We start from the raw sequence: 24653 nt of genomic DNA, 5'->3' as shown, positions 1-24653 counted from the left end.
TGGGTGTGGTATAAGATGGTGGTCCAGTTTTATTCTTTTTCATATGACTGCCCAGTTTTCCCAATATTGTTTACCAAAGAGACTGTCCTTTCACCATTGAATTCTTTTGTCTTCTTAGTGTGCTCTTGGTTCTTTGTAAGTGAAATGACCATATATGCATGGGTTTATTTCTGGACTGTATTCTGTTTCATTGTGATTCTCGAGGGCATTAAAATACTGACATGCAAACAGCAAAGAAAAAAGAGAAAGGATTATCAGAAAGCAAAAAGTGATTATCAGAAGTCAGATGTAGATTTCTGGATAATGACAATGATGAACAGCAAGTTTAAAACACTACTAATATTATAATTTTATAGATTAAGTGTATTATATTTTATAATATGTTCAATTAAGGACACTAGTAAGATATGAATTAATGACTGTAAAATGGCATGAATGGAAAATGGATCTCAATATTATGGAGTAAAATGGAGCAACAACCAAAAAGATCAGAGTATTAGAATAGATAGTCTCAAAACCAGTTTAGAAAAACAGGCTTATTGAGATATAATTCTCATACCACACAATTTATCCATTTTAAGTGTACAGTTTAATGGTTTTAGTATATTCACAAAGTTACACAACCATCATCATTATCAATTTTAGAACATTTTCATCATTCCCAAAAGAAACTCCATATCTGTTAGCAGTCATTCCCCATTTTCCCCTCAACTCTTGCCGCATCTTCCCCTGGCAATCATTTAGCGTCTCTATGGATTTGCCTACCCCAGGCATTTATACAAATGGAATCATATATGATGGTTTGTGATTCACTTTTTTAACCTAACACACTATTTTCAGAGTTCACTCATATTGTCCCCATGGATCAGTACTCATTTTTGAGTGTGTGAGTGAGAAAGTCACTCAGTCGTGTCTGACTCTTTGAGACCCCATGGACTATGCAGTCAATGGAATTCTCCGGGCCAGAATATTGGAGTGGGTAGCTTTTCCATTCTCCAGGGGATCTTTCCAACCCAGGAATCAAACTGGGGTCTCCTGCGTTGCAGGTGGATTTTTTACCAACTGAGCTATGAGGGAAGCTAATGGCTAAATAATATTCCATTGTGTGATTATACCACGTTTTAGGCATCCATTCATCAGTTAATAGACATTTGGGTTATTTTTATATTTTTGCATCATGAGTGATGCTGCTGTGAATATTTGTATACAAGTTTTTGTGTGGATATGTTTTCATCCTCTTAGGAATATAACCTAGGAGTGAAATTGCTGGGTTTTAGTAACTTCATAACTCTATGTTTAACCTTTTGAGTAACTGACATACTGTTTTCCAAAAAGGCTACTTTATTTTACGTTCTCACCAACAGTGTATGATGGTTCCATTTTTCCACATCCTTCCCAACATTTGTTAGTGTCTTCTTCAGCTGAACATCACTTGGATGTGAAGTAGTATTTGCATATGGTTTTGACTTGCATATCTTCATGGCTGTTGATGTTGAGGATGTTTTCATGTGCATGTTGGTAATTTGTAGGTCTTTTGCAGAATGTCTGTTTTCTCCTGTTCTGTAGGTTGTCTTTTTGTTTTCTTGATACTATCCTTTGGGACACAAACTTTTTAAAATTTTGATGAAATCCAATGTATGTATTTTATCTTTTGTCCCATGTAATTTTGATGTCATTTCTAAGAAATCTTTGCCTAATCCAAGGTCACAAAGATTTATGCATGTGCTTTGCTCTAGGAGTTTCATAATTGTAGCTTTTACCAACACACACACACACACACACACACACACACACATACACACACACACACACACACACCCTCAGAATGCCCCCACAGGCATTGTAGAAACTTTGGCTTCATCATCAAAAGCCCTAGGTTTTCATACTGGTTAGTTATGACTTTACAGGACTGCGTGTCAATATACTGTTATAAATTGAGGGCAATGTCACATGCACTGAATCTTGCAGTATTTTAGTTAGTATTGAATGATATTAGGAAAGTCAGAGTCCTTTGCCAAGTGTAAAGTGTACATAAAAGTTCAACTACAAGTAAGAGAAAGGAGGAAGGGAATTAATCACTTTGAAACTATTAAGAAAACATTGAAACAATTTAATATTATTAATTTGGGAAAGAATTAGCCTGAAACCACATCTCCCATCACACAACGCAATAAGTTACAAAATGATCAAAAGTTGATCATCATGGTTCTTTCTCTAGAAAAACAGCTAAAAGTATAAAAGCTTTGTGTAGACCTTTATTTTGATTCAAGAAGACAAATGTGGCTTCAGGAATAAGTAAGCTGCAATATATCAGAAAACAGGCAACAGAAGGGGTGAAAATGTGTAATGACAGACTTAAGGAAAAGATAATGGTCTAAACCATTTAAAATTGCATGCATCTAAACTCTAAAAAGACAAATAATAGTTATTAGAAATGTAAATCTAGGAAGCTCCCATGACTTACTGTTTAAAGGGGATGCTCAGTTAATTTACAGGTGAAAGGAAAGTATAGCAAATTAGTACAAATAATCGGCCTCCATTTTTCAGGGCTATGAGGAAATGGGTAAAATGAAACCTTCTAGATATGAATCAAAATGTGACTGTTGCTTAAAATAAATCAAAGTAAAACATGCCATTTTGACTTTTAACAGGGTCTCCTGCAACATTATGATGACTTATGTCAGGAGGTGACTCCTGTGTTTGTCAATCTGATGACCCCTAAAATGAAAAAGGTTGGTGATGTTGATGGTTTATATTGATTTCCCTGTCGTTTAAAATTAGATTCCAGTTCTATAGATTATGGATTCTAGAACATCTATTCTTGGCAAGACCCTCTTTCTAGTTCAACTTTATAGCTCTATTTTCCCTGCAGAATGATTTCTTGTCTAGGTTTTGTTGCCTTTGAAAAACAAATAAATCTAAATAATGAGCACTTTCTAAGAATCCACGATTGCTTCATGGACAGCCAAAGATGATTAAAAACAAAAAGTCACCTTTGCTAGGCATAATGGAGGGGAAATAGAATTAAGGAAATACAACCCATAATTTTTCCAGGTAATAAAAGGCAGCCTTTTTATGAATGCAGATGCTCCTTTTTAATAAGGGAAACCATTTTTTTCTTTTTCTAGGTGGAAGCTGTGTTAAGACAAGGGCTCACAATATTGACATGGTCATCTTTAACACTAGAAAGCTTTTTTCAGGAAGTTGACTCAGTTTTGGGTATGTTCAACCAACTCTTAAAGAAGGTATGAGAGATATATTTTTAAAAACTACATGCATTAATACTCAGGCTATACGTAGTAGTTTGATTAACCTATGAAAGCTATTTAAGTCTATTTAAGTGACTTTTAACTAAAAGGACATCATTACATTAAAAAAAAAAAAGCTTTGTACTTCTTGAACTGATTTGGGGCCTCTTAATTTAGAATTGCCTTGTTCTTGTGCCTGAATTACCTTGCCTGTAATATGTTAAAATGATGGTTCAGCTCCACAGCGTAGTTTAGAAAATGGTACAGTTGTAGACTGTGGAAGATGGTGGAATGGAGGGCTTAAATGTATCTGATGTTAATTAGATGAGGTAGTTACCCACTTGGAGACTATCTATCGATTTCTGACATGTTTTCTACGTAAAACATGCGTAACCTTTTGGACGTGCTAGTCTGTCTATGGTGGCAGCATGGTGTAACAGACGAAACCCAGAGGCTTGAAAATCAGATAAACCTAGGTAGGATATTTTGACTTTCACCAGCTCTGTGTTCCTCTCTGGGTTTCTTGACTTCTCAGAGCCTTGGTTTCTCTGGCTGTAAAACTAGGAAAGTACTGATTCATGGGCTGGAAGGAGATCTTGCATGTGAGGTTATGACACATGTTGCAGCTCAATAAAGCTTAATTCCACATCAAGAGAAGATTTACTCCTAAAATTCCTACCAAATTATGCTTGGCTCAGGATGCAAGTTTCCAGATATGGCCCTCCAGGTTAGTTTATAACTCAAGTGCTTTTTGGATGAAAGAGGAGTTTTCTTCAATATGTGTTTTCTCATTGGTAGATCAATGACTTGTGTGAAATGCATATTGATGCAGTTCTAAAGGAGATAGCCAAAACATTGTTAATTTCCCTGCCTGAAAGCGGTGCTACCAAAGTAGAAGATATGTTGACACTCAATGAGGTATGCATTTATGTGTTATATTTTAGTCATAGAAATGCTAACTCATAAACTAAAATGTGAATTGGCATTCTAAAAGTAGAAATCTGTGTTCATGGCATTTAGACATTCTGGATTTTTTTTTTTTTTAACATCCTCAGCTCCAAAGACTTAGAAGGTGGCAACAGCTCAAGCTCATGGTCATGCCTTAGACATTATCCTAATAATGTCCTCAAGCTCATGCTGGCGTCCCCTGGCGTCCTGTTGGTGTTCACTGCCCTTCGTCCTCTGTGCGTGCTCCCAGGGCAATATCATCTACTCTCATGGTTTTAACTACCACATACTTTGTTCTTAAGTCACCCGAACACCTGGGTGTCATCCAGAGTCCTTTTCTCGCTCCCCTCCCCAAAGCCAGTCAGTCTTGTAGGGCTCAGCCAGGTTTCGTCTCTGACTATTCTTGAATTGCCTCTTCTTTTCCATATCTTCCACACGTATCTTAGGTCATGCCTTTTCTTCTCTTTTGAGCAAAGGTTTATCACAAGGGCCAAGCAAAGAGAATGAGTAGCTTATACTCAAAAAGCCTAAATTCCAGATCAGGCTTTTAATGCTCATGAGTGTGGCATTTGATGTTGTGATCTAACTGGTCTTTCTGCCCCCATGTTGGCCCCATCATATCCATCATCCTCCAGTTGCAGGAACTCCCTTAAATCCTTCAATGGCAGTGGCACCTGCCTAAGCTCCTGAGCATCACATTAAATTGAACTGACTTGAATACCTACCTGTCCTCCATTGGCTCAAAAGCACAAAAGACAGGAATCCTGTCTAGTCATTCTTGAGGCCTGGCACATAAACAGTCTTTCTCAGAAGCACTTACTTTTTGTCTTGAACTCTGAGCCCTTTTTTTTTCTTGCCTGCCGTGTGCTTCCTATCTCCTTACTGGTTTAGTTCACCTTGCTAATGTCCTTTTCAAGACAAGCAAGGATGGTTCCATCTTAAGGGATGTAACCTGGCCATGGGAAACAGGTGCCCTTACCCTCTCTTTCTATGGAAATGTGGCGTCCTCTTCGCAGGACACCTTTCTGAGCTGTTTGGGGTTAGGGTAGCCAACCAGCCTCTTGCTTCAGAACTATTTAGGCATGGAGCAGCCCCTGCATCCCCAGATTGTAGCACTCATGTGTCAAGGTCTCTGAGTAGTTCTTTTTCAAAACCTTGAGGTAGTGTGATCTCAAGCCATAAACTTGAGTGAGGGTGAGCTAGTGGTTGTAAATTTCTAAGGGAGACTGTATCTGTCTCTCCTAGAGCCTCAACAGAGATTGCTGACTGTCCTGGAGAGCGTGGCCCTTGATTTGCCTGATGGTGTGGTGGGGAGGGCAAGGATAGGTCTTAAGTTCCTGTCTGCTACCCTTGTGAGGGATCCAAGGCCTCATTTGTTTTTGTTTGTTTGTTTGTTTGTTTGTTTATGGGGGAAAAAAGTCCCCATAAAAGCTGTAGCTTCAACTTCTCACTTTAGGCCCATACCTTTTTTTTTTTTTTAAATTGTGATATAATGTGTATACAGCAAAGTGCACAAATCTTAAGTGCACTAGTCAGTGAATGTTTACATATGACATACCCTTGTAACCTTCTCCACAGCAAGGTAGAGAACATTTCTTCATTGCAAATGATCCCTTCTGCTCCATTCCAGGCAGCAAGCACCTCTCCCCCAAAGTCATCAACATTTTGGCTTCTATCACTGTATATTAGTTTTACTTGTTTTAAACTTCACGCAAATGAAATCAAGGAGCATATATTCTTTATGTCTGGCTTATTTTGCTCAGGGTCTGTGAGATTCATCTGTGTAGTTGCATGAGACACTAGTTCTTTCATTCTCATTCATTGCTGACTAGTATTTCAGTGTCTGAGTTTATTACAATTTATATATTTATTCTACTGTTTGGGGCATTTGGATAGTTCACAGCTTTTGGTTATATGCACTGAGAACTCTTGTACATGGTTGCTTTTTGTTTTGTTTTTGTGAACCTAAGCACCTGTTTTGGTGAGTGTATTCTTCTAAGTGAGTTTGCTGGGTCGTAGTCATAGGTTATGAATATATTTAGCTTTTGTAGAAACTATTTTTTAGAATTGGTGTGTTTGAATTAGGAGCCAAATAGATTCACACATTGCATTTGATTTATATATCTTTTAAATTTCTTTTTGTCATCTCCCATTTCTTTGCTTGCAAGTTTTTATTGCAGTAAAATATACATACTGAAAACTTTATAATTTTAACCATTTTTAATGTACAGTTCAGTGGCATTAAGTAAAATTCAGTGTTTTGTAACCATCTATTTCCAGAACATTTATTTTTAAAATCATCTTACACAGGAACTCTGTACCTATTAAACAGTGACTTCCCATTTTCCTTCTCTCCACCCAACCTCTGGTAACCTCTATTCTGCTTTCTATGTTTATGGATTTGTCTATTTTAGGTATCTTATGTAGGTGAAATCATGCAATATTGCCCTTTTGTATCTGTGTTACTTCACTTAGCATAATGTTTTCAAGGTTAATCCATATTGTAGCAGGTATCAGAATTTGGTTCCTTTTTAGATCTGAAATGTTCTGTGGTATATATATGTCACATTTTGTTTATCCATTCATCTGTTGGTGGACATTTGGGCTCTTACCACCTTTTAACTATGAGTTAAGCACTAGTGTGTAATTATCCGTCCCTACCTTCAATTCTTTTGGGTATATACTCAGAGTGGAATTACTGGTCATATGGTAATTCTATGTTTAGCTTTTGAGAAATCACCAAATATTTTTCACAGTGGCCATACTGCTTTACTTTCCCACTAGCAGTGTACAAGGGTTCCAGTTTCTCTACTTGCTTGCTGACAGTTCTTATCTTTCATTTTTGAAAATTAAAGCATGTTCCATAATAATCTGAATGGCTGGGAAGCCCCCTTGTGGTTTTGATTTGCCTTTTCCTAATGATTGCTGATGCGTGCACCTTTCACGTCTTTGTTGGCCATTTGTACGTTTCTTGGAGAAATGTCTATTCAATGTTTTTTTTTTTTTTTGCCTTCTTCTTTCTTTTAATGCTCTTTATTTATTGAAGAAATGGGATCGTTTGTCCTGTAGAATTTTCCATGTTTTAAACTTTTGCTTATCATATCCTAGTAGTGTGATTTTTAAAAATTAAAAAAAATATCATTTATTTATTTTATTTGTCTGCACTGTGTCTGAGCTGTGGCTCACAGGATCTTTAACAGGATCTGCAACATGTGAACTCTCAGTTGGGGCACGTGGAATCTAGTTCCCTGGTCAGGGATTGAACCTGGGCCCCTTGCATTGGAAGCATGAAGTCTTAGCCACTGAAACACCAGAGAAGTCCCAGTAGTGTTATTTAACATGTTGACCTAGTCCTCTATTCCTTGAATTTCCTATGTATTTTAATTACATTAAAATTCGATTGATTCAGTTCAGGTTCAATCACTTTTACTTTTCCTGACAGAATAGTTCACTGTGTACTTCCTTTTGCTTCACACCAGGAGGCACATTTTATTGTTTTTTCCCTTCTTGTGATTTTAAGATTAATTAGTGGGCTCAAACACAGTCAGCTTTATCCATCATTATAAAGTTTCCCACCAACTTTTCTTCTGAAGAGTTTAGCAATCTTTGATTATTATTGCCTAGAGCCATTATTGTTGCCTAGAGATTGCAAAATGTTGATTTTCTGACTTTAGCATTTATGGATAAAATACTTCTATAAAGAAGAAATTTCCTTCATTAACTGGTTGGTTACTATGAAACAATGTATAGAAAATTCAAGTTCAGGGCTTCAGTTTTCCTTTTATACACCAGTTTTCAAAATAATGAGTTGGCTCAGTGGCAACTTCTAAAATACTCATTGTAGTTTAAATTATTTAAAGATCATTATGAATATATGGATTATTATGTATTTGAGGGATTCAGTCCATGGAAGTCATTATTCTTTTTTCTATTTAAATTTTATCATCTTTGTCCAGTGGAATTCTTCAGGCAGGCTTCTGTGTTTTTGACATAAGTCTTGTAGTCTTTGAAAGCTTTCTTGCTTCCTGGAACCGCTGGAAATCTTAGGTTCATCTTGTACATTTCCTGCCCCAGATCTGGGATAACTCAATTTTCCATCTAGCCCTTCAGTGTTACGGGTGGAAAATGATATTTGAAGATCATACCCTAGGTGCTAGGAGTGGCACTCATTTGTAACTTTCGCCTGTTTTTATATTATTATTTCTGCATCCCTAATATACGTTGGGTGGTATTTCTTGAGTTGGCAAATAGAGTCTGCTCTGTTCCTGGACTCCATGTTATTTTAGGAGGGAGATTCCTTCAAATGTTGTATAGGTTTTTTTCCAGCAATTAAAGTTTTCCGAAGAAGTCTCCTATTTCCTGCCTGGGGATGAGGGGTTAACAGCTTGTCATTTCCTTCTCACTCATTCTGGAATCTGATTATGAAAGTGAAAGTCGCTCAGTTGTGTCTGACTCTCTGTGACCCCATGGACTGTAGCCTGCCAAGCTCCTCTGTCCATGGAATTCTCCAGGCAAGAATACTGGAGTGGGTAGCTGTTCCTTTCTCTAGGGGATCTTGCCAACCCAGGGATTGAACCCAGGTCTCCCACTTTGCAGGCAGATTCTTTACCATCTGAGCTACCAGGGAAGCCCAAGAATACTGGGGTGGGTTGCCATTGCCTTCTCCAGGGGATCTTCTTGACCCAGGAATCAAACCAGTGTCTCTTGCATTGCAGGCAGATTCTTTACCAGCTGAGCTACCAGGGAAGCCCACGTACTTCATACCAGGTCTTACTTATAAACTAGCAGCGTACAAAGGAGTAGGGACATTTCTCCATTAATTTTTTTCATTTTGTCCTCTTGACAATGAAAATCATTTCTATTGGTGTGTGCATATAACTGTTCTGGCACTGTCCTCTTCTCAATCGGGTGAAATTCACACTACATTTACTGAATTCACACCATGTTCAAAGAACATATAAACACAGAACTTTCATGTGCATAGAAGGAGAAGCAGATCACCCAAACAAGGGAAATGAGGATAAAGGGTGACCAAGTGTGAATGTGGTGGTTACATGGGTGGCCCCGGGCAAGATACAGGAGGTGAAACTTGGAAGTGCATGTTTGTCAATCAGTGTGCCCCAGTCACATGTCCTAGAGGGATCCAAGATCGAGTAACACGTGGGCTGCCTTCACACAAGCCTGTCACTTATGTAGACCATTACAGTGAAGACAGAATAAGATTTGTAATGACAAAGCATGTTGGAGAACACTTTGGAGAGAAATCAGTTTTGGAAACATGGCGTACATAATGTTGATCTGGGGGCATGCGAGGTTATTTTGCCTAACCAGTGGTTTCAGACCGTATTGGGAACCAGGGCTTATTTGCAGTAATGGCAAGTATTCCTTATTTTGGGACATCTAAGATAAGGATATGGTTATAGGACAGATTTTGTTAATTATTTAAAAGCTATCTTCTTTTAGCTCCAATTAGTCTTTCTACTCTATGATGTTGGGGCTGGGACTCTGCAAATTACATTTATCCTTGGTCAGTTGGTTCCCTTTTAAGCTTGCAGTATAGGTAGGCTGGAGGAGAAAACAGGCTTGCTCTTTCTTGTATTGCCTTCTGTTGCTGACACCATTACCCTGGCAGTGGTTGTTAGTTAGCTTTTTCCAGCCTTTCCAGAATCAGCCTCATGTGTCTCTCAGATATACCAATATCAAGAGGCCCTTCTCTGAGCTTCTGAGGTAGCAGCGCTAGCTGAGCATCTCCCTCACTTCCCAGTACCAGGTTCCAATAACTTCACCCTCCTCCCTGGGCTGCTCCATGCCTGGGGATGGGGGCTGCTTCATGCCTGGGGATGGGGGCTGCTTCCTGCAGTTACTTTCTGTGACCTCTGTGTTCCTTTTTGCCCTTTTGATCCCTTAATAGTTGTTTAACCAATTTTTAAAATATTAAATTCTCTCATTCTGTCTGTTAAAATAGCTGGGGTGGTGTGTATTGGTATATCTGATCCTGATCAACATATCTGTATATTGATAGATATACAAATGGAATTGGAAATCAGGGCAATATTATGATCCAAGTTAAGATAGGAGAATACAGGGAAATAGATGAAAAGGTATTAAAAATTCTATCTGCAAAATCAACCTGTCTCCATAGAGACAGAAAGTACATTAGTGGTTGCCAGAGTGGTGGGGAGTGACTGCTAATGGATATAGGGAGATTCTTTTGGGGATGATGAAAATGTTCTGGAATCAGATGTCAGTGATGGCTCCCCAGCTTTGTGAATATACTAAAAATCAATGAACTGTGTACTTTACAAGGGTCAGTTTGTATTATATGAATTATATCTCAATTTTTAAAGATAGAAAACTGCTCAAAAAATCAGTTTGACTGCCTTCCATTTCATCCCTGTCATGCTCCTTGGTACTGCAGTCTGTTCTTCACTCAGCTGTGGGAATGGTCTTATTAATCTTCAAGGACTAGCTGTTCTTCTCATGAAGAGATATGGTCCTTATCAGGACAAGATGCCTTGCTTTGTGAGGCATCTCACAAAGTTGGGCACTACCCAACTGGTAGTGACATCATATGGAGGCAGTTTTTATAGTCTGTTATCTCATGGCATTATTTGATAGCTGTGCCACTGGTTGCCAGCTGAGACAGGAAATTTCTTTGCAATGGAATGTGTACATCTAAGTTTCTTACTCCTGGCTTTCTTGGCAGTATGAGCTGTCATGGGTATCTGAGGTGACCTCATTCATAGCAAGAATCAAATGTGAGTTCTTTGATCAGGGTTCAGGAACTAGGATGGGGCTGGATTATTGTGTTTGGGATGGTATTGGTGCAGATCCCAGGAAGGTGAGACTCTCCAGGAGTCTCAAGGGTGAAAGTCATCAGCACTGCTGGGGCTGAAGGCACCAAAGGAGGAAAGAGTGCTTTCAGAGTCCAGTGAGAACTGGAATCACATGGAGGGGCTCATCCCATAGGAGCTGAATTTGTGAAGACACACAGCCTCTACCAGAGATGCAGCCCTACCCTCCTCTGCCAAGGAGGGAGTGGGAGGTACCCTCCTCTCCCGCCCTCCTATTTTCTGTCCCACTGGGTCAAACCCAACCGAAAGTCAGAGAATCAGGGAGCCCCAGGAGGCAGTTTCCCTCTGCACAGGGCAGAGCAGAGAAGAGCTAGGAATGGGTTTCAGGAGGCAAACGGAGAATAACCTGTACCTGGACTGTCTCCCAAGCTGGATTTCATGGAGTGGCAGGGATTATTTGTAGTTTCCGGAATTAAAGTCATGTAAATAGTTCGCACCGTCCCAGAGCTCTTGGTGCATTGCTGACTTCTACATCCAACTCTTCCTTCCTTCTGGTTCCGTGGAGAAAGTCCTCACCTCTTTTCATAATTGAGGTCCTACTCGTGGGCTCTGGAGTCCACGCCTTCTTGTTCTTGGCAGCCTACCTCCACCAGTCTTCCTTCGTCTAGATCTTCAACTTTGTCCTCTTTAGGGGACCCCGCCCCCCCAGTAGTCTCCCTCTTTTCTTGCCAGCAAAGAAAAACGCTCTCACATCTCCTTCACTTCTTATTCACAACTAAACTTCTACAAATGCTCACTCAAGCTGCCTTCACTCTCCCACTTCTCTTTTCCCTGCTCCATTCCCCTCAATTCCTGCTTCCAGTTATTTCTGGCACTAGTTATTGTTTTTTTTGACAAATTTATTGAAATATAATTCACCCATTTAAAGTGTACAATTTGGGAACTGCCTGGCGATCCAGTGGTTAGGACTCTGTGCCTCCCACTGCAGGATGCATGAGTTTGATCCCTGGTTGGGGAACTAAGATCTGATAAGCTATGTGGTGCAGCCAAAAAAAAAAAAAAAAAAAAAAAAAGCGTACAATTCAGTGGTTTTAACATAGTGACAGAATTATGCAGCTGTCACCACAATCAAGTTTAGAACAGTTCATCTCCCCAAAAGAAATCCCATGCTCATTAGCAGTCATTATAATTTTCTCTCAACTCTCCCAGCCCCAGGCCACCACTAATTTGCTTTCTGTCTCCATAGATTTGTCTACTGTAGACATTTCTTACAAAAGGAATCATATGGTATGTGGTATATTGTGACTGGCTTTTTTGACTTAGCTCAGTGTTCATTCATATTGTCCCATGTATCAGTACTACATTTCTTTTCACTGCTGAATCATAGTGTGTGGTGTGGGTGGACCATGTTTTAGTTATCCATTCATCAGTTGATGGACATTCGGATTCTCACTTTTTGGCCTTTATGAATAATGCTGCTGTGAACATAGATGTACAAGTTTTTGCAGGGACATATTTTCATTTCTCCTGGACATATATTTAGAAGTGGAATTGGTGGGTTATATGTTAAGTACATGTTCAATCTTTTGAAGAACAGTCAGACTTTTCCAAGCTGGTTGCATTATTTAACGTTCCCACCAGCAGTACGTGAGGGTTCCAGTTTCTCTACACCCTTGCCAACACTTACTATCCATTTTCTTGATTATCGTCTTCTTAGTAGGTATGAAGTGGTATTAGAAATGTCTATTCAACATTCAGAAAACTAAGATCATGGCATCTGGCCCCATCACTTCATGGGAGATAGATGGGGAAACAGTGGAAACAGTGTCAGACTTTATTTTGGGGGGCTCCAAAATCACTGCAGATGGTGATTGCAGCCATGAAATTAAAAGATGCTTACTCCTTGGTAAGGAGTGGTAAACTGTGGTGTTGGAGAAGACTCTTGAGAGTCCCTTGGACTACAAGGAGATCCAACCAGTCCATTCTAAAGGAGGTCAGTCCTGGGTGTTCGTTGGAAAGAATGATGCTAAAGCCGAAACTCCAGTACTTTGGCCACCTCATGGGAAGAGTTGACTCATTGGAAAAGACTCTGATGCTGGGAGGGATTGGGGGCAGGAGAAGGGGATGACCGAGGATGAGATGGCAGGATGGCATCACTGACTTGATGGACATGAGTTTGGGTGAACTCTGGGAGTTGGTGATGAACAGGAAGGCCTGGTGTGCTGCAATTCATGGTATCTGGTCCCATCACTTCATGGGAAAGAGTTGGTCGCAAAGAGTTGGACACAACTGAGTGACTGAACTGAACTGAACTGATTCAAACCCTTTGTTCATTGTAAAATTGGGTTATCTGACTTTTTATTTTTTAGTTGTAATAGTTATTTGTATTTTCTGGATACTAGTCCCTTATCAGATTGCAGAATTTTTCTCCCATTCTGTGGGCTGTCTTTTCACTTTCTTGATGGTATCCTTTGAAGCCACAAAGTTTCACATTTTGATGATGTCCATTTCATCTGTTTCTGTTGTTGCTGCTCTGCTTTGGTGTCAAATATCAAAGAAAACTTTGCCCTATCCAAGATGATGAAGATACATGCTTATGTTTTCTTTTGAGAGTTTTATGGGTTTCACTGTCACATTTGGATCCGTGCTTCATTTTGAGTTAGTTTTTGTGTATGGTGTAAGGATCCAGTTTCATTATTTTGCAAGTGGATATTCATTTGTACTGGCACAAATTGTCAAATACCATTAATTTCATTATTATATGGTATTGAAAACATACAGAGGACTTTCCATGGCATCCTAATTTATTCTTGTGAGCATGTTCTTTTAACATAAAAGATGATTTTATGTTATTTTGTAGAGGTTTCCAGGGGAGTGCCAAAATAAACATGTGTTTAATCTGGCATGTTTAACTAGTAGTCTGGTTCCTTCCTTGTATGTGTGTGTGTGTGTGCTCAGTTGTGTAAGACTCCCTTGCAACCCCATGGACTGTAGCCCACCAGGCTCCTCTGTCTGTGGGACTTTCCAGGTAAGAATACTGGAATGGGTTTTCATTTCCTCCTCCAGCGCATCTTCCTGACCCAGGGATCGAACCTGAGTCTCCTGTGTCTCCTTAGGGGATTTCAAAGCAAGTAGAGGGTATGTGTCTCTTCTGTGATCAGCTGGAATTGTGTCCACTTGCTTAACACTTGTTTTCCCTGCTGGACTGAAGTGACTCTCAGCCTCCATTGCATTCCACAGTTTAACGGTGTGTTGAATAAATTAGAAAGAATGGAGTGAATGAATGGAGGAATGAGGTCTGAAGAGTTGGTGGGGATAGGAGGGAAGGGAGACTGTCTTTCGGTAAGAGGAGGAACATCGTTTCCCCTGAGATTGAGAAAAGATGGAGATGGTTTCAAATACAGGTGGGGTGGTATAAATCTGGGGGACAAGCTTAGGAGTCTCTCTCTCAATCTAGTAGCCAAGAGAGGACCGCCTGAGAGCTGTGCAAGGAGACTAGGGATCTCCCAAAGCGTGTCTGGAGAGAATTTGCATAGATAGGCTTGGGCTCCTTCTCAAAAGTGATTTTAAAGGGCCAAGTTGGCTGCTACCATTTACTTTTCTCTTTTCTAAAGTGCATGGACAGTGTATGTCAAAAGGCTTGTTCAGTTTTATAAGCCAGTTTTCTTTTCTGGATTTAACTAGTTCTCAATTTCTTTCTAAAGTATTTGTTATTAGAAACATTCAAAAGGCAAAAAGCACAGACTTTTAGAATCACACAAAGCTGGTTTCAAACCCCAATTCTTACCCACCGACTGTGTGACCTTGGGCAAATTTTTTATTCTTTCCGAGACTCAGTTTTCTCATCTGTGAAATGAGGACAATAATGTTACCTATCCCAAGAGGTTGTCGTTTAATTAAATGAGTTCATACACATAAAGGTCTTAAATTGATGCCTGGCATACAACACGATGCTCAGTTAAACACCCTGTCTGATTTGAATCTCAAAACAACACTTTGGATTGTCGTTTTCTAAAACTATTTCTCACTTTCAACTTGTGACATCTTTATCTCTCTTATGTCTTCAGGCTTCTTTCTTTTTATTCATATCAATGTGAGTGTAGATCTTGATGAGTGATTGGATCAGGTAAGGTAAAAAACTTTGAATTTGGCACTTCCCTGGCAGTCCTGTGGTTAAGACTCCATGCTTCCACTGAAGGGGGCACAGTTTCCATTCCTGATCAGGGAACTAAGATCCTGTACACTTCATGGCATGGCCAAAACACAAAACAACTTTGAATGTTTATTCTTTCTCCTCCTTTTCCTCGCTTGAAACTTAACAGGTTTCTCGGGCTGCTTTTAGCTGTTGCCAGTTTGGAGTCTGAATCGTTATGCTACTGGCCACTATCTCTAGGTATTTTCAAATAGCATTAATTAGAGTTTGACAAATTAAAGTCATATTAAGAAGCTTCACAGTAGTTTTAAGTATCTGGAAATTAATAGTCATTTCTTTATTTAATAGACATACACAAAAGAATGGGCTGAGGTGCTAAACCATAAAAGTAAGCATGTGGAAGAAGCTGTCAAAGAACTTATATCAATATTTGAGAGTATTTATGAAGTTAAGTACAGTGGGAAAGGAGCAAGACACTTACCAGGTAATGCGACTGGTTAAACTGTTTGAATCACGAATGCTCCAGATACGCTTTCAAGAAGGCCCTCTGTGCATAGTGTGTATCCAAATTCCAGACTCTGGGAAGGAGATCAGGTGTTCAGCATAAACCATGTGATTTGCACAGTGTAGGCACAGTGAACCCTTTTTATGAGTTAGGGAATGGTGGGCACCCCTCTGAAATCCAGGTTGTCATTGTTGTTTAGTTGATAAGTCGTGTCTGACTCTTTTGCCACCCCATGGACTGTAGCCCACCAGGCTCCTCTGCACATGGGATTTCCCAGGCAAGAATACTGGAGCAGGTTGCCATTTCCTTCTCCAGGGGATTTTCCATACTCAGGGATCAACCTACATCTCCTGCATTGACAGACAGATTCTGTACCACTGAGCTACCTGGGAAGCCCCAACTCCAAATTCCCAGACACCTGTTAAGGACCAACCTTGCAAGCAGGCCTTAACATGGATAGCAGTCTCTGGCCTGCTATGTTAACTTTTTCTTTTTTGTGTATTCATTCTACCATGCTGGTTGTCACACTGCATGACAGCCATCTGAATAGAGGGCAGAGATGCTGCTGAACATCCTCCACTGCACAGGACAGCCCCCAACAACAAAGTAGTCAGTAGTGCTGAGGATGAGAAACTCTGAGCTTACATTGGTTAAGAATCCACCTGCTAATGCAGGAGATGCCAGAGATGTGGATTCAATCCCTAGGTTGAGAAGATCCCCTGGAGGAGGAAATGGCAACCCACTCCAGTATTTTTGGCTGGAAAATCCCATGGACAGAGGAGCCTGGCAGGCTACAGTCCATGAGCTTGCAAAGAGTCAGGCACAATTGAATGCACACACACACACATACAAGTAATCTTAGCTATAACTCAAGTTTATAAATGATTTACTTTTCTTTTATTTATTAAAACAAGTGAAAGAGGCAATATTTCTCTTAAGAGGTCTAATCATGACTAAGTTTAATCATGAGTGGTTTAATTATGACTAAACCTGGTTTAATCATGACTAGTACAGGATGATAATAAAAAATTTTACAATTTTTATAAATTGTACTTTCTTTGGATAATTGAATTATGGTTTTATTTATATTTTTCTTTATATTTCTGCATAATCCAAATATGTCTAGTCACCTTGTATTAAACAAATAATTATAAAAAGTATTTCATCTTCAAATGTTTCTCATAGAAACTTTAAAAATGAGTGTAAAGAAATCCCTTGCATTCCTATACACTAACAATGAGAAAACAGAAAGAGAAATTAAGGAAACAATTCCATTCACCATTGCAATGAAAAGAATAAAATACTTAGGAATATATCTACCTAAAGAAACAAAAGACATATATATAGAAAACTATAAAACACTGGTGAAAGAAATCAAAGAGGACACAAATAGATGGAGAAATATACCATGTTCATGGACTGGAAGAATCAATATAGTGAAAATGAGTATACTACCCAAAGCAATCTATAGTGTCAGTGCAACCCCTATTAAGCTACCAATAGTATTTTTCAGAGAACTAGAACAAATAATTTCACAATTTGTATGAAAATACAAAAAAAACTCGAATAGCCAAAGCAATCTGGAGAAAGATTGCTTGGAACTGGAGCAATTGGAACTGGAGGAATCAACCTGCCTGACTTCAGTCTCTACTGCAAAGCCACAGTCATCAAGACAGTATGGTACTGGTACAAAGACAGAAATATAGATCAATGGAACAAAATAGAAAGCCCAGAGATAAATCCACTCACCTATGGACACCTTATCTTTGACAAAGGAGGCTAGAATATACAATGGAGAAAAGACATCTCTTTAATAAGTGGTGCTGGGAAAACTGGTCAATGACTTGTAAAAGTATGAAACTAGAACATTTTCTAACACCATACACAAAAATAAACTCAAAATGGATTAAATATCTAAATGTAAGACCAGAAACTGTTAAACTCCTAGAGGAAAACATAGGCAAAACACTCTCCGACATAAACCACAGCAGGATCCTCTATGACCCACCTCCCAGAATATTGGAAATAAAAGCAAAAATAGACAAATTAAAATTAAATTAAATTAAAATTAAAAACTTCTGCACAACAAAGGAAAGTATAAGCAAGGTGAAAAGACAGCCTTCAGAATGGGAGAAAATAATAGCAAACAAAGCAATGGACAAAGAATTAATCTCAAAAATATACAAGCAACTCCTGCAGCTCAATTCCAGAAAAATAAAGACCCAATCAAAAAGTGGGCCAAAGAGCTAAACAGACATTTCTCCAAAGAAGACATACAGATGACTAACAAACACTTGAAAAGATGCTCAACATCACTCATTATCAGTTCAGTTCAGTTCAGTTGCTCAGTTGTGTCCAACTCTTTGTGACCCCGTGAATTGCAGCACGCCAGGCCTCCCTGTCCATTACCATCTCCCGGAGTTCACTCAGACTCACGTCCATCGAGTCCGTGATGCCATCCAGCCATCTCATCCTCTGTCTTGCAAATCAAAACCACAATGAGGTGCCATTTCACTCCAGTCAGAATGGCTGCTATCCAAAAGTCTACAAGCAATAAATGCTGGAGAGGTTGTGGAAAAAAGGGAACCCTCTTATGCTGTTGGTGGGAATGCAAACTAGTACAGCCACTATGGAGAACAGTGAAGAGATTCCTTAAAAAACTGGAAATAGAACTGCCATATGACCCAGTAATCCCACTGAGGAAACCAGAAATGAAAGAGACACGTGTACCCCAGTGTTCATCGCAGCACTGTTTATAATAGCCAGGACATGGAAACAACCTAGATGTCCATCAGCAAATGAATGGATAAGAAAGCTGTGGTACATATACACAATGGAATATTACTCAGCCATTAAAAAGAATACATTTGAATCAGTTCTAATGAAGTGGATGAAACTGGAGCCTATTATACAGAGTGAAGTAAGCCAGAAAGAAAAACACCAATACAGTATACTAATGCATATATATGGAATTTAGAAAGAAGGTAATGATAACCCTGTATGCGAGATGGCAAAAGAGGCACAGATATATTGAACAGTGTTTTGGACTCTGGGAGAGGGCAAGGGTGGAATGATATGGGAGAATGGCATTGAAACATGTTAAATATCATACGTGAAACAAAAAGAAATAACTCACAAAGACCCCCCAAAAAATTTAAAAATTATCTCTGTAATATCCTTTTCAGGCTTTTATTCCAAAATGTTCTCCTGAATATAGAGAGGGCCCACACAATAGGAATTAATTAATGGGTTTGTGCTGTGCCTGCAAAAATCAGCTGCTTTTTGAGACCTAGTCAATGGAAAGTTAAGAACTGTAAGTTAAAGACAGGTGGACAGGTGGAGGAGCAAGCCATGTGCAGGCAAATATCCCTTTCCAGTAACAAGGGAAAAAGTGAGTGAAAATGCACATTTTTGTTAAGTAAAAGCTTCAATTTAATTCAGTAAACAAATTGTTTAAGATATAAAATACATTTTGCTTTCCTAAATGTATAAGACCTGTAAGAAGTGCTGAAAATAATGTATTTACTGAGGGGAGTTTAGGTAATAAATATAGATAATTTGTAGTTTTAATTTGAAGGGAAAACCATTGTGTGTGTGTGAAAGTGTTAGTGGCTCAGTTGTGTCTGACTCTCTGCGACCCCACAGACTAGCCTGCCAGGCTCCTCTGTTCATGGAATTCTCCAGGCAAGAATACTGGAGTGGGTTGCTATTGCTTTCATCAGGGGATCTTCCCGACCCAGAGATCAGACAAACCATTATTTTTAGTTAAAAGTTGTTATTATCTTTCCATGTTCACTTACTGCTAGAAATGTTAAATGTGTTTCTTTAATGAGTTATAGCCAGTTATGATCCACTTGCAAGATTCTGCACCAAAGTTCCTAAATGTGAGAAGTTTTTGCAAGGGATAAATTTGAAACTATTGGAAGAAAGCTTTGCTCTTTTGGGGAAACACAGGGGCTCATCCCACCTATGAAGCAAAGTTGTTGGAAAAGTAGCATCAATATGCTAATCAAATTAACAAGTCTTTAGATTCATTAAGCGGGGCACAGGTAATATGGGGAGAAGACTGAGGCGGGAGTAGAAGTTTACAGAACCCCCTCTCTAGTATTGGCATGGCATGCTATAGAAAGAATTTTTAAGGGAAAGGAAATGAAAGAAGGGAAAACATAAGTTAGGAGAGAAATGTTGGGGCTCAGAATATACCACCCCCAAATGTGCTACCATGCATATTGAATATTTTAAGCTAAAGGAATTTGAGAGGTGGTGGTACAGGAAAGTGAAAGTGTTAGTCTCTCAGTTGTGTCTGACCCTTTATGACCCTATGGACTGTAGCCCACCAGTCTCCTCTGTCCATGGAATTCTCCAGACAAGAGTGGGTTGCCATTTCCTACTCCAGGGAATTTTCCTGACCCAGGGATTGAACCTGGGTCTCCTGCATTGCAGGCAGTTTCTTTACCATCTGAGCCACTCCAGGTGGTATGGGAAGGACTCTCCAACCTCTACTTTCTCCTCTCATCTGAGAGGCTTCCATGTACCCAGAGAGGACAGGAGCATCTTTATTTTCAAAGATGGGAGGATGCTGAGAGCAATCAGAATGAATGGGCCTTGCTAAATCCCCACAGTTTACTACTTGTAGTCCTATCACATTTTCCCTATGATTTTCTACTCTTTATCGAACCTAGTGTGAAACCCTGCAAGTTTAATCACTTCTTTGGATCTTAATTTCCTTTTGAAATCTCTTGTGTCATGTAAAACTTATATTAAATAAATTTGTATGCTTTAAAAAAACAAACAAAAACTCAGAGCTTAAATATCCACAACATGTCTTCTTTCTCTTAGAGATTTTTCACTTAGTTTAAGTGGTTTTCATCAGAAGTATCAAAAACACAAACATACCAGCTTGTTAGGATAGCAAAGTCAAAACTTAAACAGATATTTTAGAAAGCTAATATGTAGAGCCCTCTTTAAATGTTCCTTAATTATAGATACTAAGAGTGTGTTTGAAGAGTGTACTTGATTTAAATTAAATTCAAGGGTGATTCCCCCAGGAACAAATTTTTAATTTTTTGATTAAGAATTTTTCAAAGAAGGAGCTTCCTAAGAAGGTTTGGTCATATAGAATAAACCAATTGCTAAGTATTAAATATTCTATTTTTATTTTATCTTTTCTATAGAGCTGAGAAAGCACGTTGTTTTTGGAAGTGAGGGAGAAGATGTTGAAGGCACCGATTATGATGCTAATATTGTGCCTGAGGCTGATGTTAAAGATGATAAAGAAGATGAATTTAAGAAGGTATTATTGTGAAACAACCTCATGCAATTTCACAGAATTATGTTACATAGGATTGCAGATAATGCCAAATGGTGTTTCCCTCCCCACCCCCCAGGCAGTTCTGCAGCCAATCTGTGTGGATTTATAACAAAATTCAGAAAATATGATTTTCTATCCTACACTGTGGAATCTGACAAGCTACAGCAGTCCTTACAGTTTTTCCCCCAATATCATCTGCTTTTAATGTGGTTGTGTCAATTACAGTTTATATACTTACCGTCCCAATTGTGACTGACCGTGTTTTCTTAGGCAGTAAATGTTACATCTGGGACCATAGTGCCAATCCATTTGATTCAGGACGGAGAACTTTGTTCTCAGTTACTGTTTTTAATGGAGTTACCTATATTGCAAGACGAGACTTTGATTCACCTGGGGTCCAGGGATCTGCATATTTTAATGTAAGCACTGTGGATATCCTGTGGACTGCCCTGCAGGAGAAACCCCAGGTGGGCAGAGTTTCAGATTACACTGAGATGTGTTGAGAAGGGAAGTTGAGGAGACACTAGGATTCTTCGTCCTTCTTAGGCCTTCTGGCCGTTCATCAGCTCTGAATGCCACTCCATGGTTGTACTGATTCCTGATTTCTCCTGCTGCCATCAGTTTTCTTTTCTTTTAACATCTATTTATTTCGCTGGGTCGGGTCTTACTTGTGTCACCTGGGATTTTCATCATGGTGCACAGAGTCTCTAGTTGTGGTAAGAGGATTCTAGAGCTCTTGGGCTCAGTTGCTGTGGTAAGCAGGCTTAGTTGCTCTGCAGCTTGTGGGATCTTTGTTCCCCGACCACAGAGCAAACCCATGTCCCCTGCATTGGAAGGCAGATTTTTAACCACTGGACCACCAGGGAAGTCCCCCGTTAATTTTTTTTAACCCTCATACCCATCTTTTCATTCTTTCTCCGTTTTACTTGCTTTCATACTCTCTAACCCACACAAGTGGTGCTTGTGGTAAAGCATCTGCCTGCAATGCAAGAGACATGGGTTTGACTCCTGTGTTGGGAAGATTCCTCTGGAGGAGGAAATGGCAACCCACTCCAGTATTTTTGCCTGGAAAATTCCATGGACAGGGGAGCCCAGTGGGCTATAGACCATGGGGTTTCAAGAGTTGGACACACACACACACAAACACACCCCACACTCCAACATACTTTTGGAAATAAACAGCACACTTGTGTTTCATTTTCACCTTCTGACTCAAGGATGGTATAACTACTTGACTGGGAAACACTTTGCTGCTGAGTCTAGATTTTAACTGTGGATTGCTTCTCAGCGCCAGACACTAGGCAGCCACTATCGGTCAGTGGAAAGTAGCTGAAGAGTCCTTCACTTCCAGCTGCATTCCCTGTGACACTGGCTGAGCTGTATCAGGGCGGGCACCTCCTCAACAGCCTCTGCCTCTCAAATCCATCTTCCACATCGCTTCCACAGAGGCCTAACGTAAACATCTCATGATATCCTGCCTGCGCTGTAGCCTAGTGCTTGACCAACCCTGATCATATTCCTCTTTGTTAACACCTGACAGGCCTCCCTTCTGAACCAACTTAACCTAACTGGCCTACCCAGTCTCAGAGCGGGGCAGGGCATAGGGTGGACAGGAACAGTGTGGCCAGAGCCTGGCCATGGGTGTGGGACTCACTGTGAAGCTAGACGTGGTGCCCCAACACCTGCCCAGGCTCGATATTTATTTTGTGCTCTGACCAATAAGTATGGCTACTGCTTTGCTGGAGGGAGAGTAGGGCTGACAGAGAGGGGCAAACCATGGTATCAAGACAGTGGAAGTTTCATCCCATACATTTGGGTATCATACACTTTTTTAAATGCAGCTTTATTATTATTATTTGACTGCATGGTATGGTACGTGGGATCCCAGTTCCCTGACCAGGCACTGAACCCACGCCCCCTGCAGTGGAAGCACAAAGTCCCCACCCCTGGACTGCCAGTGAAGTCCTTATGCATCTTAAAACGTATTTATTCACCAAACTGAGACTTCTATGGTTGGAGACTAAAAATAATATCCTGTGTCCACACCTCTAAGCACTGAGAAGTACACACCCCTAAATGTTTCAGTTTTGTTGAGTGAATTATTGCATATTGAGCAAACCAGGATTATTTTCAATTAGCTGTTTTTGAATTTTGGCTTTGGAGTAACATCTTCTAATTTGCTGGGGTGTTTATGAAAGCATATTTTTCATATATTCTTACTTGTTTTAAAAAATAAAAGAGTAATGTAGTGTTGAATTTATTTCCATAATATAATTGAGATTGTAAAGTTTATTATTTTCACCTTTTGCATGTCACTTCTAATATTATTGCTTTGGGGGTGTTAGATTTTTTTGTACCAAATTTAATATGATTTCTCATTATAGGAATGTAAAGAGGTCTACGCTTTTTTCTCTCATCAATTACTAGACAGTCTTCAAAAAGCTACACGGTTATCTTTGGACACAATGAAAAGAAGAATATTTGTTGCCAGGCAAGTGGAAAATATGTCTGGTAATACTATCACAGCACAATGCTAAAACATTTTTTAAAGTTATAAAATTTAAAACATGGCACTTATGAAAATACTGTATAAAAACAAGTGTGTAACATTATGAAAACAGTAATGAATGAACAACCATATTCCTAGCAACCAGCCCAAGAACAAAGAACACTGAGCGCTACAATCCCCTTACTGGTCCCTTCTCTGCTCACAGTAGCCACTGTTCGGAACTTGATGTTTATCACTGTCTTGTTTTGCCTTTTTTTTTTTTTTAATACAGTTTACCCCATTTTTGTATTGTTTAATTTTGTCTGTATTTGCACTGTGTTCAGTATTGTTTTTGAGGTGCATTTATGCTGATATAATTTATTTTCACTTCTATTTAGCTGCAGTGCACACAGTCTGTTTTATCAGTTCTATTGGTTTTGATCGTTTGGGGTGTTTGCAGTTCGGGCTGTTGTGAACACTCTTGTGCCTATCTCGTGTTGCATCTGCTGAGTGGGATGGCTGGGCCCTGGGGTGTGTGTACTCTTCCCTTTACCAGGCAGTGCCTAGCATTCTTGCTCCTTGGAAGGAAAGCTATGACAAACCTAGAGAACATATTAAAAGGCAGAGACATCACTTTGCTAGCAAAGGTCTGCATAGACAAAGCTATGGTTTTACTGGTAGTCATATATGGATGTGAGAGTTGGACCATTAAAAAGGCTGAGTGCCAGAGAATTGATGCTTTTGAGTTGTGGTCCTAGAGAAGATTCTTGAGAGTCCTTTGGACAGCATGGAGATCAACACCAGTCAATACTAAAGGAAATCAACCCTGAATATTTACTAGACTGCCGCTGAAGCTGAAGCTCCAATACTTTGGCCACCTGATGCAAAGGGCCAACTCACTGGAAAAGACCCTGATGCTGGGAAAGATTGAAGGCAAAAGGAGAAGGGACAGCAGAGGATGGGCTGATTAGATAGCATCACCAACTCAATTGACATGAATTTGAGCTAACTCTGGGAGATAGTGGAGGACAGAGGAGCCTGGCGTGCTACAGTCGATGGTGTTGCAAAGAATCAGACACAACTTAGCAACTGAACAACAGCAACAACGAGTCTAGCACGAGAGTGCCCATGGTTCCTCATCCTTGCACACAGTTGATTTTGTTCAATTAAAAAATCATTGCCAGTGTGTATAGGTGTAAAATGGCA

General features: G+C 39.6%; 1 protein-coding gene across 1 annotated transcript in view; it reads left to right on the top strand.

Moving 5' to 3' along the window:
• DNAH8 (dynein axonemal heavy chain 8) overlaps positions 1 to 24653 on the top strand; it is a 312973-nt gene that overhangs the window by 54640 nt on the left and 233680 nt on the right. The window contains exons 18-23 of the mRNA XM_018039316.1: positions 2652 to 2732; positions 3129 to 3245; positions 4047 to 4166; positions 15492 to 15639; positions 20823 to 20941; positions 23344 to 23450. Of these exons, the coding sequence (XP_017894805.1) occupies positions 2652 to 2732; positions 3129 to 3245; positions 4047 to 4166; positions 15492 to 15639; positions 20823 to 20941; positions 23344 to 23450 (692 nt within the window). The remainder of the gene's footprint in view (positions 1 to 2651; positions 2733 to 3128; positions 3246 to 4046; positions 4167 to 15491; positions 15640 to 20822; positions 20942 to 23343; positions 23451 to 24653) is intronic.

The sequence above is a fragment of the Capra hircus genome, chromosome 23 (assembly GCF_001704415.2).
Source record: "Capra hircus breed San Clemente chromosome 23, ASM170441v1, whole genome shotgun sequence".
Classification (NCBI taxonomy): domain Eukaryota; kingdom Metazoa; phylum Chordata; class Mammalia; order Artiodactyla; family Bovidae; genus Capra; species Capra hircus.
This window is presented reverse-complemented; position numbering and strand designations above follow the sequence as displayed.